The 13,824-nt window shown below is 44.2% G+C and overlaps 3 protein-coding genes across 13 annotated transcripts in view; 2 read left to right on the top strand and 1 right to left on the bottom strand.

The window, feature by feature from the left end:
• The window catches only part of CREM (cAMP responsive element modulator), a 41,683-nt gene extending 40,807 nt beyond the window's left edge, over window positions 1-876 (bottom strand). For all 6 annotated transcript variants that reach the window (XM_074558086.1, XM_074557835.1, XM_074558034.1 and 3 more), the window contains exon 1: window positions 735-876. The gene's annotated coding sequence lies outside the window, so the exon portion shown is untranslated. The remainder of the gene's footprint in view (window positions 1-734) is intronic.
• Window positions 392-4,567, top strand: LOC141731767 (uncharacterized). 3 transcript variants are annotated; one of them, XM_074558499.1, is made up of 2 exons: window positions 392-1,375; window positions 3,292-4,567. In XM_074558499.1, exon 1 carries the CDS (start codon window positions 446-448, stop codon window positions 1,331-1,333), a length of 888 nt encoding a protein of 295 aa, XP_074414600.1. In that variant the 5' UTR covers window positions 392-445; the 3' UTR covers window positions 1,334-1,375; window positions 3,292-4,567. The 3 variants fall into 3 exon arrangements, with proteins under 3 accessions (XP_074414600.1, XP_074414663.1, XP_074414534.1); XM_074558562.1 differs by having other exon boundaries at window positions 3,606-4,567; XM_074558433.1 differs by having other exon boundaries at window positions 392-1,321.
• A 5,665-nt stretch (window positions 4,568-10,232) lies between these two features.
• Window positions 10,233-13,824, top strand: part of CUL2 (cullin 2) — a 41,119-nt gene continuing 37,527 nt past the window's right edge. The window contains exons 1-2 of one of the 4 annotated variants that reach the window (XM_074557340.1): window positions 10,233-10,373; window positions 13,530-13,668. In XM_074557340.1, the coding sequence (XP_074413441.1) occupies window positions 13,550-13,668 (119 nt within the window). In that variant the 5' untranslated portion in view covers window positions 10,233-10,373; window positions 13,530-13,549. Of the gene's footprint in view, window positions 10,374-10,569; window positions 10,922-13,529; window positions 13,669-13,824 lie in introns of those variants that run through there. The other 3 variants (XM_074557288.1, XM_074557228.1, XM_005480376.4) reach the window with 3 other exon arrangements.

Below are 13,824 nucleotides of genomic sequence, written 5' to 3' on the forward strand. Positions count from 1 at the left end.
AGAGATCAGTCCAGCATCAGTCCCCGTGGAATCGCCCACGCGCGGCTGCTCTCAGCCCCAAAACTGATGCTATCACAGCAGTAGGGGACGCAGACAAAAGTTTCAAGCAAGACTCCGGACTCACGAAGCGCACTGTGATCCCTCCCCACTTGTTCTGACCCAGCTCCGAAAGCTCTGTGGGTAAGGTTATAACCGGGAGTAACGGACTGAGGGGCAAACGCCACTGGGCACCCCCGCTCCCCTCGGCCAGGGCGAGACCCCAGGAGTCCGGGGTCTCTGTCCGCAGCGGGCAGGCGCTGTCCCGCTCCGAGCCGCATCGCCGGGCGAGCCGAGCCGGTAGCCCGAGCAAGCGCTGGAGCCACCGCCTGCCGGAGCCCGGCGAGCGCCGTGGGTCCCGGGCTGCAGCGAAGCCGGCGCTCCGCGCAGCCCCTCCGGCATTCCCGGGATGCGCAGCCGCCTCGGGGCCGCCCCACCGCGCCGAGCGGGCTCCGCGCAGCCGTCCCTGAGCGCAGCGCGCTCCCGGCGGCCAACGGGGACGCGCCCCCGCCGCCTCCCGCGCGCTCCCGCGGCGGGGCTGAGCCAAGCGCGGCACAGCGCCCCCCGCCTGCCCTGCCCATCCCTGCCCGTGCCTGCCGTGCCCGCCGCGCCGCCCGCTGCCCTCCGCGCTGCCCCGCTCCCGGCCCGCGGGGGGTCGGGCTGCGCGCACACGTGTCCCCGCCCCCTCCCGCACTCACCCGCCGCCCTGTACGTGCTGCCCCCGTCACAGGGGGTGGGGGGGACCGGGCCGGGCGGAGCCGCACGTCGTCCTCACGTCAGCGCTGATGCAGCCGCGCCGCCGCGGGGGCGCCGAGGAAATGGCGTCTGTGGGGCCTCCCAGCGCCAGCGGCCGCGGCGGGAGGCGGAGCCGCGCGCGGGCGGCGGTGCCGGGCGGCCGCGGGGCGCAACGGCCGCGGCGCTGACCAACCGCCGCCGCGGGGCCCCCGCCGGCGCCGCCCATTGGCCGGGGCGGGACGCGCCGCGGTGCGGGCGGGGCGGCCCCGCGCTGCCGGGGGCGGGGGTGGCCGGTAACAGCCGGGGCGGCCGCGGGGCTGCCGCGCTCCCTGGGCCGCGCTCCGGGCGTGCGATAGCGGGGCGGTGCCGGCCGGGCCCCGCCGATAAGGGCGGTTGGCTGGGCTCCCCTGCAGAGTCTGGCCCCGGCTGTCCCCGCACTGACCTAGGGAAGGGACGCGGCACAAGGTCCGGTTGTCCCCTGGGCGGTGCCGGAGCCCTGGGGGACACGGGAACCTGCCTGGAGGCCGCCCCGCCGAGGTGCTGCCCGCAGGTTGTTTTGTAATTCTGCTTAGTAAAAGCACGTTCCTTACATCAGTCATTCATGGTATGACGTAGTATTTTACATTTATTTGGTTAAGTAAATCAGAAATTGCCAGGGGGCAACAAGCGGGAGCGACGTGCTTGTTTCCCCGCTCGCTTCCACGGGATTACGTGCAGATACCCTGAGTCATGCTGGGTTTGTGCTCTAGGTGTACGCGCCTCCTTTGCCGGAAGCGCAGGGCCCGCCGCCTCAGGGTTAATAATGTTAAATACAATAAACGCGTAAGCCATAAACTTTGTTACTATGGGTGTTCGAACATCGTATGTCTTATTCCTGATCAGTATTTTACAAAGTAGTGTTACAAGGGATAATACTGCAGTAAAGTTTAAATTGGATGTGTATACATCGCTACACATATATTCTGAAGTTACGTAATGTATTTACCCATTTTTATGGTTTAGCTTCTTGGGTTTTTTTTTTCTTGTGAGAATCTACTCAGTGTGCTAAATAAACATGAAAAACCTATGTTAATTTCACATAACTCATTGTGATTGAAGAATTGGAGGATGTGTGTGTCAGGATTGGTGATAGGTCCACACAGGTCAAACACTCAGTCTTATTCATGGCATAGAGAGAACCTGCGTATTGATTTCCTGTGTTTTTTAAAAAAACAAATAACTCTTATCTCTGACTTCATAAGAGATGACTCATATTTATTTGCAACGGTTTTGCCTTTAAGCATTTAGTTCTTTAATTTGCTTCACAGGACTTAACACAGCTATCTAAATTGCAATCTAGTGGAAAAAATACAGAATCTTCAATTATGACTATTGCTTGTGCAAGCTTTCAGTTTTCATTCTACATTTCCTTTATTGAAATATCGAACACCCTCTTCCTGTTTTTAATTCTGTTTCCCTTCCTTTGTTTGTTGCATATGTATTATGTGTCTGTTCTGGGTTTTTAAGTAGGAATTTCTCTTCCCATAATTAATTCTGCTTTAAGATCTCACCCATTACATACACTATTCTTAACCTCATTCATTAAAGATATGTTTTCTCTTGTCAATTAAAAATATTTGTTAGAATATTGACATAATCAAATGAACAGGCAAGTGTTAAATTACTGAGAATTGGAAGAAATTGGAAGAAAACTGGAAGAAATTCCAGTTTTGCCTTGTATACTCAAAAAGCCAGAAATGGCTCTTAGGATATTAGCAGCACCTCAAAAATATTTTTGAAGGTAGAAGTCTTAGTACAAACAGGAAGAAATTTCAAATGAGAGCTTTAAATAATGGAAACCACTGGATTGAGTTACCTGTAAACAAACTGAAAATTTCCATGAACTCTTAGGGCCTGGATTTTGACAAACAGTTATTTTTTACTAGTTTTCAAGTAAGCCATAAATACTTTGAAATGTTTAACTAAGAATTTATTACTATTTATACCACTTCTCTCGTAATGAAGTGTATCAGAGATGTAAGAGCCAGAGGGCCTTAGACTTTGGTGATACAAAGATGATGAACCAGATTTGGCTCTTGATGCAGAGCCAAATCTGAAAAGAATGGCCAAAAAGCCAAAAAACCAAAAAGAAACATGATGCTCTTTGCAGAGAACTGAAATATTTAACCAATGCACATTACATCAGTAGGAGTGCTATCTGTGTAATTTTCAGACAACTGATTCTACATATGAATCTCACAGCTATCTTTTAAATAGATTTTTTAAGGGGATTGAAAGAATTTTGTGCTTTTCCATTCTAGTCTCATGAAACACCTATTTAGTTTTCTTGTAAAAAAGTTCATGGTTTGTCTTGGCATAAACAACAACAGCAAAATGGATATGCTACCTAGCTTGGTTGTCTATTTCTCTTTAATTAGAATCCAGACATCTGAAGATAATGCAGGTAAAACTGACAGAAAAATCGACTGGTATTCTATTGGAAATAATAGTGATACTTACTGATTAATAATTTCCCCACAGGTCTCCTCATGGACCACTCCAGTTTCAGCTGATTGTTGAATAACCCTACCTCTACTCTTTCATTGCCTGCAAGGAAATAGAGGGACAAGTGCAGAACTTGCAGCATGGTCACAGGAAAGTGCAGTCAACACAGCCACTGTTTTCACAATTTATTTTGTGAATGTGATGAAAATCAGAAGTAGCCAATATCTGCACACTGCAACAGAATCCTGATCAGTCTGAAGCAGAGAACAGATTAGGCAAGAAGTACACTTTAAAGAATATAAAATATAAGACTAATAATTTATTTTACCTATTTTTTTCTAAATTCCTAGCAATGCAAGAAAAATATGAATTTCCATTGGCTCACAAATTGAAACAGATATGGGACACCCTTAGAAAGGCAAACATTGAAGAATATTGTAAAAGGTAAAAGCTTTGTAATATTTTTAATGTAGTTTTTTGAATAGTTACACATCTGTAGAATTATAAATATTTTGTAATCCCTCCTCTAAATTCTGTCAAGTTGGAAATAAAACTGAGTAGTACAAGTAGTACAAGAGCAAATTGATGATCCTTTTATTCTTATTATTTGCTACTGCCCATCAGTGGAACGTCTGAAAATCAATACTGTCTAAATTAGTGCTGTGCTAAGGCACCACCTTGACTTTGTGGGTTGCATAAGGCAGAAGCACAGGAAGGAAGAGCCCTGAGGAGCCCAGGTCTGGCTTAGGGAGAAGCCTGGCCTAAAAGCTGTGAGGCTTTGCAGTACCTCAGCCAGCTCTGCTTGGCCTTGTGTCATGTAAACAACAGGCTTTCTTTATTTGGAAAGGTTGGATGTTATTATTGGTGAAGGGGGTATCAAGTAGTATTCTAGGTCCATTTTTTAAATTATTACTACTTTGATTTTCTTGGGTTTGAAATGATTTGATTTTGGATAATAAGTTGCAGTAGTTACGATATTTTACACTCCAAAGATGAAATACAACATTTTAATGTGGTTTGTTTGTGTTCATTTTTTTGCCTTTTTTAAACCTTTTTAAAATTTAAAGTATAAATTTAAATTTAGAAATTTAAATTTATAAATACAAAACAGGTATCCCAAGATGCCTGTTGGTATCAAGAGTAAAGCAGTGCAGGAATGTGGCCAGCACTAATAGGACATTGAGGAACTACCTCACACAAAGGTGAATGACATCAAACATCAGATAACACAGTAAAAGCCAAACACATACAAAGAGCTCATATTTATTAAAAATATTCAATGAAAATATATATAAAAAAAGAATTTGCATTTAGTTAACACAGTAGCTGTAGACTAGATTTTATAGCAACTGTAGGTTGTTTTTGATGGGGGAGTAGATTGTTTTGGTGGTGGTAAATGGTTGTAAATGACAGTGAAGAGGAAGAATGAAGAATATAAAATAAAAAGCAAAAGCTGCTGAATAAATGGAGCAAGGTAAAGGTGTCTGGGAGCTATAAAGGAAAGAGGCACAAGTGAAAAATAACTAAATAGAAGAGTATTCTGTATAACACAAGATAGGCTATTTGCAATGTGTTTATGTGAGAGAGCTTCTGTATTTCTTTCATGTCAAGACTTGTTAGTTTTTAATCTATCAGTGATGCAGATAAATGGCTAAAGAAACATATTTTTCTGAAAAGGGTATATCTTTCATCAAATGCTAGCTCAACTAATTTATCTCTTTGATTATGCTATTTTGCCAGCTGATTTATTTATGAGCTGGTTTTTGTCATTCTATTCGTCTAGTACTTTTGCACATTACAGGAGGTTTCCATCTCCATTAAGTATGAAATATGCTTTTTACTGGATCATTTGAAAGACAAATAGATATACTTTTATAAAATAATTTCACAAGAAAACCCAAGGAAATGGAACGATGCCAAGTTTAATTTGGAAAATGACATGTTAGAAATGGACACTAGACATGTCCCATTTATCACATTTTAGCAGAGACAGATACTATTTGCTCTTTTTCCCTTTTGTTTTTTTTCTGGAAATAACAGCTCTGCAAATTCAGCATTATGTTGCCTAAGAGTTATCATCACTAGCGGTTCTGCAGTCACCAAGTTCAGGTGGTTTTCTTTCTTTTTTGTGTATATTTATATGTACTGCACACAGATGCCAAAGAGCTGTATGCTACCATTTTTAGTATGGTGGTAGAACCACTCAAGATTTACATGACTGTTGTCTCCAAAACATTATGCCTAGCAAACAAAAAGCAGCTGCTGCCTTCCTCTCACAGTATCTGCTCATTAAATCATAGGATTATAAATTCATTGAGGCTGGAAAAGGCCTCCAAGGTGATGGAGTCCAACCTGTGGCTGAGCACCCCCTTGTCAAATAAACCACAGCACTAAGTGCCACATCCAATTGTTTCTTGAGCACCTGCCAGGATGGTGAGTGCACCACCTCCCTGAACACCTCCAATGGCTGACAACCCTTCCAGTGAAGAAATTCTTCCAGATGTCCAGCCTGAACATCTCCAATCACAGCTTGAGGCCACTTCCTCTCCTCCTGTCTGGTTGCCTGGGAAAAGAGGTTGACCCCCACCTGGCTATAACCTCCTTGCAAGGAGTTGTAGAGAGAAATAAGATCTCCCCTGAGACTCCTCAAAGCCAAACACCCCAGCTGTCCCAGCTGCATCCTCATATGACATTTTCTGTGCACTTCACCAGCTTCATTCCCCTTCTCCAGACAGCTCCAGCACCTCAATGTCTTTCTTGAAGTGGCAGGCCCAGAACTGGACACAGGACTCGAGGTATTGAGCAGTGTCTTTGCACTGTGTTGCTGCATCTCCATGAAAGGATTATTTCACTGTGATTCTTAACAATGATTGTACAGTCGTGCACATGATCTATGAGCCTTTTATAAAAAGCCACAGCTAAAAAGGGACTTGAACCATTTTCTGAAAATTATTGCATAATTTCTGAATCAAAAGGGAAGGAAAGACATTTAGAATAAAATTGCTTGGTTCACTGCTGGTACTATAAGCAAATATATTCCTGGCTCATGACCTGGTAGATGTAACAGAACTTCCTTGGAACTGCAGCTTCCCTTCCCTTGTGTGCAGCATCCTCTCATGGCTCTCTCCCTCTCTCTCTCTCTCCCATTTCCACCAGCAGGGGTAAGTGATGATGTTTGAACATTTCCATGTCCTCAGCTCTGTCACCACCCTTTCCTAACTTGTACTAGCTTTGGGATTTTGTGCATATAAGCTAAAACAGGAAAACTACAAACCAACTTATTTACTAGAGTAAATTTCAGGAGTAGTTTCATATTCAAATTAAACCTGAAAGCAAAATCCCAGTAATTAACTCAAACCCAGTCAAATGGTGTCTCAGCCAGGACTCCTTCATTTTTAACAATTCAGAAAATAAAGCCACCTAACAGCTTCTTTAGAAGCTTTCTACATTCTTTCCCCAAATGCTTAGATTAAAAAAAATGAACAGAAACCTCTTATATGCCAGGTTGCTTGTTTGTTGAGAAATTGTTATATTTGATTCACCCAGCCCATAGCAAGTACCTGAGCCATTGGCATTGGATGCACTTACTGAGCAGAAAGGATTTACAACATTGTAACGAAACACACAAAAGCTCCAAAATCTTTTACTCTTTTGATACTTCATATATAAAGCTGTTTAATATCTGAAAATTCCTGTAAGTGGAATCATTTAGGCTCAGTTACTGCATCATAAAGTCTTGGCAGCTCATTGATCTCTAAATACAAATTCTAAATGCACAATTTTGCTTGTCAATAATGTTGCAGAATATTTTTTCAGCATTTTTTTTTGGAAAAAAAAGGAAAGAAAACTAACTAGATTCGTTCAGACAGATAGTTTACTTTCTTAGCTTCAATGACATGAAAATAAATTGTGGCCCCTTTTTAAAAATAGATGGGGAAAAAATTACATTTGCAAATTTTTTTCCAAGGAATCCTGGGGAAGGATAGAATAAATCTGGGAGTTTAACAAAACACTTGATGGCTAACTAATAAATTTTGTTTGGGAGAGTTCAACTTTTGTTACTTTTCCTATTTCATGGACAAAAAGGTGTGGGTTTTGTTAGTTTTGTTGTAGGTTGAGTAAGTTGAAACTCTTGAACTGCTATTTTGTATCTATTCCGTGCTGCCATCTTGTGGCCAGGAGCGCAGTGAGCGTCTGCTTCTTAATGAAAATTACAGGGGTTAAAGCAGATTAAATAATCATACATTTTAAATTCTTCATAAACTTTAAAAATATACAAGAATAATACTTAATTACTGCGTATTTTTATAATCACAAAAGATTTGTTCCATTTATACATATATTTTGCATGTTACCACATGAAAGAGAAATACCCACAATGAAAGTCTAGATTAAAAATAGCTATAATGAAATAAAGGTCCATTCCTGCTTTCATTTATCTTGTTTTCAGAAGCAAAATATTATTTTAAAAAATTGTATTATCTGCATCAATAATGCAGACTAACTCATCTAGTAAAAATTGAATATAACATGAATATAACATAAATAATCCAGTCAATATTCTCATTTTCTACTTGAAAAAGGCTAATAAATATGTTACTCTTAAAATAGGATTTTAAATCAGAGACAAGAAGAGCAGATAGTAACATGAAAGGCATTTGCAAGTGACATGGTGGCGGTGGGGGAATGTGGATACTCAGTATCAGTTCAGACTGCAGTCTAAACCAGCTTTTAAATAAAGCAGTAGGTGCTATAGTGGCACATTTAATACACTGTATTACCATAGGACTGTGGGATTCCTAATTCTGTACCAGAATAATGCAGTGTTAGATGTAGCATCAACATAAACAAAATAGACAGCTCCTTCCAAAGGAATTAATTACATAAGAGAAAACAAGTTAATGCAAACAGACAGAGACACAGAAGTATCAGATAAGAGAAAACAACCGCATATAAACAACAGGGGATCTCAGGAAATACTGCAACACTGGTTAGGACAGTGAGCAGACTTGATAGCAGATGTAATCAGAGAAACATAAATTTGTATATTTGGTGGCAAAGATGTAAGATGGCATATGCATGTAGTAGAAAATAACTTATGTCACTCACTACTGTTATCAACAATATATAAAGAACTGGTAAGAATTTACTGGGAAGAAGTTGACTTCTCCATAGGACTATCCTGCGAAAACTTCCAGAATTTCCATCTGTCCCCTATCTTTGTTTTCTCTATCTACAACTGCTGAAAGACAGCACTAAGCCTTGGTCAAACAGGATTTAAAGCAGTTTGCACATCTGCTGTCATCTAGAAATGCATCAAGACATGGCTGAGGTAGCTGAGGGTGCCACGTTAATTGCTCATGCTTTGCCAAATGGCAATTTTCATTGCTGGCTGTTTTGGGGACACAGCAGATTAATTCAGATTACCAACATCTGGGCTTCAGCAGGTAGGAACAGCCCCACCACAGAGCTAGCACTGAACTGAACTCACTGAGTCATAAATCATGTATCCACTCACAAAAACATTGGTGCATACACACAAGTTCTAGTCTTGCTCTTGGCAGATACATTATCATTATTTCTTAATAGACTGTATGAGAACCTTTGTTCTTTTGGAAGCACAGGCAGCACTGTGGGAGTGGTGAGATGACCTTATGAACACACAGAGAAATGCTCTCAGCTTGCTCATCTGACTCCTGCAATGCCCTGTTCTGTGCTTTCAGGTGGTCATTCTCTGGAATTCCTAAATATTTCTCTGTTATTTCCTAAATGCATTTAAATTGATATTTCCTAAATACATTAAAATCCAAGAACAGTTTTTAAATACCTTACATAACAGCAGTAACAAATACTCATGTTCTTCCTCTGAATTGTGACTCCCTAATTGTGCTTCCTCAACTGCAGCCTTGTAGAACAGAATGTGCAGAATAGTTGCAGATTTGGTACCTAATTAAAGTCTGTGCTTATTGTGAATATTCATAATTTCAGGAAATTGCTACATGATTCTTCCAGGCTGAACCCAAATATTAATTTTGAAAAATACCTCCTTTCCTGTATCTGTTTCCAGTTTATAACAGTTAACTCAGGACTAAACTTCCTCATATAACAGAAATTTACAAAATATGTACTGGGTAATGTTTGGGTAGTGTATAGATAAGGATGTTTTTCATTAACGGCCATCTAACTTGTGATATCTGATCTTGTACAATTAATACATTCACACAGCAGGTTTAAATAGCATTATTAAATTGTGCCACCATATATTTGAACTTCTAAGAGTTTAACTCACAAGCTTGTGACTAATACTACCACTAAAAAAGAGCCTCCAGTTCTTAAAAAAATGAAAAAGTGCCGCAGATACAATTCAACACTTGCAGAAAATAACAAGCACCCAAAAGCTTAGTTACAACCTACCTCCCCCCAGCAAATAGAAGAGCTTTAAACTCTGCTAGTTTCTGTTAAACTAGCAGAATAGAAAACCAAAGGGGTTTAGGGTGAAAACAGAGGAAGTTGAAGCGCTGTTTAAAATGTCTAGAAGGAGACCAATACATTTAAAAAGAGAACACAAAGGAAAGCATTAAGGCTTAATGATAAAGCTGCAAGTACTGGAAATGAAATGGGCAAGGGCTTGATTTGAAAACAGGGAAAGCAATTATTTTGACGTGAGTTTTGAACAATAGAGAATTTTCAGAAATAAATATCTGTTTTCCAGAAGACTATTGTCTCCTACGTAGAGTGCACGATGTCCTTTAAGTGGATCCCTTTTTTATTGTTTGTTTTTTGAAGCAGAGCTGCTGTGCCCAGTTGCGATCTCCCGGGCCCGGCTCGGTGCCCGCCGGGCGATTGCGGTGCCGGCGGCTCCCACAGCGCGCACGTGCGCCCGGGGCACGTGAGGCCGCCCGGCTACTTGGTCTCCACAGCGACTCTACTTTGTTACTCCCACCCAACAACTCTGTGTTGCCCTTTTCTTTCCGCCGGGGCCCGCGCGGGGACGGCGGCCGCTCTGCCGAGGCAGCCGGGGCCGGGGCGCTGCCCGGGGCGTCCCGCACCGGAGCAGGGAGCTGGGGATATTCCCTGCTGGGGGCGGCGGCGGGACGGGGACACTTCCACCTTCTGAGGTAACGGCGAGCTGCTGACACGAAGCCCGGGAACGCCGCGCCCGCGGGAGAGGCCCGTTCCAGCCCCCGCGCCCCGCGACTCCATGTCGGGAAGGCGCGGGACGAGAACAGTCCCGCCATGGAGGCGGAGTGACGCGTGCGCTACGACCGCCCCGCCGCTGGGAAGTGCGGCCGCCCGCGCTCGCCGTACAGTGCGGGCCGTACCAAACCCCGCTGCTCCGGCGGGGGAGGGTGCGATCGGAAAGTGACTGAGCGCCGAGACCCGTCGGCCCCAGCTCATCCTGCGGCCGGCGGGAAGAGCCCGGCCGGGAGAACGCGGGGGTGGCGGCTCCGCGGGTGAGGCGGCGGCGGCGCGGCGGCGACAGCACCGAGCGGGGCCGTGGGGCCGCGCCCCGACCCCGGCAGTGGCGGCGCCGGCGGAGGGGCGGGGCGCGAGCGGCTTTGGGTAATGGCAGCGCTGTGAGGACGGAACGGGGCAGCGACCGCGGCCGAGGGCAGGAGCGAGGGAGGCCGGGCGGGGGTCGCTGACTCGGGCCCCGGGCCGCCAGGTAACGCCCTCGCCCGGCCCGGCCCGGCCGCAGCGCTGAGGGGAGGGAGCGCGGCGCTCGCGGGGAGGTGGCGGTCCCGACCCCGCCGGGTGTGCGCGGGGGCGATCGGGCCCTGCCCCCCTCCGGCCCCGGGGCCGCCGCTGGCCCCCGCCCCGGGCCCCATCCCCGGCCGTGCCTGAGCGGCAGCGCCCGCCCGTCCGCCCGCCGCGTCCTGCCCCGGGTCCTGCCCTTGCCCGGCGGCGAGGGCGCGGTGCGGCCTCTCCGGCGGGGCCGCTCGTTATCCGCTGGCTGCGCCCTCCGCCAGTTTCGCTTTTGTTTTGGTGGAGGGAGAGGGTGGGAGCGGGCACCGGGCGGGGGCGGGCGGCACCGGTCACCTGTTTGACGCCAGTGCTCCTGCCTGTGGCTGCGCACCCGCCACGGGCTTGTGATGCTGCTGATCGAGGGGGTTAAATAGCTTGGAAATTTGGGGCGTTCTTTGATGCTGGACAGAATACTATGTTTGTTTGTGTGAACAAATATTTGCAGTATGACAGTGGTGTATTTTAAAGAATGAGGCTATAGAACCAGCATCCTTTCATTATCATGCCGAGTAAATATGTTTCAATAACATCTGTTTACCTTAGGGCTTATCAAACAGGTATGGCTCCCCACGCTCTAATAGTCTAAACCCTAGGGTAGATATTCTGCCCTCCTGTAGTTCTTACCATGATCAATACAAAACATTTGCTGACACTGGAGCACAGCATACTCCAAAAAACCCAGTGTCTTACAGTAAAAGTTACACCATACTTGTTTAAATGCCTGTAAAACACATTTAAATTTTTATTTCCATAAAAGTTGTAAGAGAATGCCAAGTAACAGTTATCTTAAACTATTTAACTCCAGACTACTTGGATGACCATGTGGATGCTTTACACAGTATTGGTTTTAATCATCCTGAACACGGTGACACTGATTAATGACATTGGGATATGCTGTGGGGAGGACTTTTTCTTCTCCCTTCCTTCTTCCCCTCGGTTTTGCTTGTCTTTGAAGAAAGGGCTCTTTTACCTTGGGTGTACCACATGTGTTTCCAAGACAGCAACTTCTAATGTAGCACAAGTACAGCTTCGTTACCACAAGCACTTATTATGATGGTTAATGTCTTTTGTGGACCATGATTATTTTTTCTTGGAGCCAGCTGGAAATGCTCTCGTGTTTCCCATAAGAGGGGTATTAGGGCTTTTTGAAGATTACCACTTCCCCCTCTCCCATCCTGGAAGGGAGCTGTTGTCTGCCTCTGCTAAGGTCACATTTCTGTGAACCAGTGTGTTTTTCAGCTTACTTTCTTTGGTGAGTCTTTGCTTTGCCACTTCTCACTGATTTTTCTGTGTAAGCTCCTGCCGACATGTCTGGATTGAATTGATAACCATGTTACAAATATCACAACATTTACAGCAGTTGAGGAGCTTAGTTAGTTAGAGGGGTGGGTTGTATGCCTGCATGCTAAAAGTTGCATCTGATTTTACTGCTTTTTTCTTAAACTGAGAAGTGGTATATCCTGTGAGAGCTGGTAGTGGTTAAGGTACTAAGCTGGTTGCTAAATAGTTTTTTAGCATGACATTTGATTCTTTCCCTTAGTGAGGCCTGCCTCTATGCTCAAAGTCTGTCACTAGCTTTCTACTTTCCCTTCTGACCTTGAAATTTGGGAAAGACAAGAGTCACTTGTCCATCTGTTTGAAATAGAAACAGAAGTATTTCCGCTTTTTATTGTAGTCTTACAATATCATGTTTCTGAGCAGGAGCTAGGCTTGCTCTGTACATGGAATGTCACACATCAGGTCCTTTCTAGATTAGTGGAAATAAGGCCTTCACAGTTGTCTTTTTAAAATCACCTTATTTTTCCCCATAGTTTTATTTAGATAAGTTAATGTTGATTGGGTGGTCTTTTTTGGTTTTTTTTTTTTTCAATAAATTTGCTGATTTTGATAGGATATTAGTAGCAAAGCTTCTGTGTCTTCAAGGCATATCTTACTGGAAAGATGTCACTGTCCTGCTGCACAGTCCAGTAAGCTGTGCACAAGCTCTGCATATTGCCCTGTGTTTTCTTTTTCACATCCCAATCAAAGCTTTCGGGTTTTGTGGCTTTTCAAATGTAACACCAAAAATGTCTCTTGAAAGCCTGAGGTGAACATAGGCTGCAAACTGAGTGGGAATTTCAGATACTCTGGTAACAGTTTAGTTTGTTCTTACCCCAAATTTTCTTAGATACAGTTGAAACAGTCTTGGAATAAAAGTCAACAAATCAAAATTTACAGGAAAGTTGTTTTCTTCGTGTTACATTCTTAAATGAATAGTTTGGTGAGATAATGAACTTCACAAAGCATGATACTCTTAGATTAGTTGGTGTTATGTTATAAACTACTTATGCCTATGGAACATTAATGTTCCATTCCAAAGCATTAAAAATGAGGGATTGTAGCTTCATTTTGGAGGGGGTGGGTGTTCTTTGTGTCACTCTATCATAGTGGTGCACCTGTGTACAAAGTTTAAATTGAAAAATTCAAAGGAAGTGTATATTTTTTTAATGATTGTGCAATGTTTTCTGACATGTTTAATTCTTCTACAGATTAACACTAAAGCCCCACAATGTCCTTGAAACCACGAGTAGTTGACTTTGATGAAACATGGAACAAACTTCTAACAACGATTAAAGCTGTTGTGATGTTGGATTATGTTGAAAGAGCAACGTGGAACGATCGCTTCTCGTATCCTTTAAGTGAAAAATCTGACTGAACGTGTTTGTGTGATGTGTTTAGCCCAGAGTAAACCTGTGTTATATAACAGTGATCTTGAGCAGCTTGTTGTTAGGCTGCACCTGTTATTAGGACTGTGAATAAGTTGAAAGGGATGGGAAATTCTGC

This window comes from Zonotrichia albicollis, chromosome 1 (genome assembly GCF_047830755.1).
Source record: "Zonotrichia albicollis isolate bZonAlb1 chromosome 1, bZonAlb1.hap1, whole genome shotgun sequence".
Classification (NCBI taxonomy): Eukaryota; Metazoa; Chordata; class Aves; order Passeriformes; family Passerellidae; genus Zonotrichia; species Zonotrichia albicollis.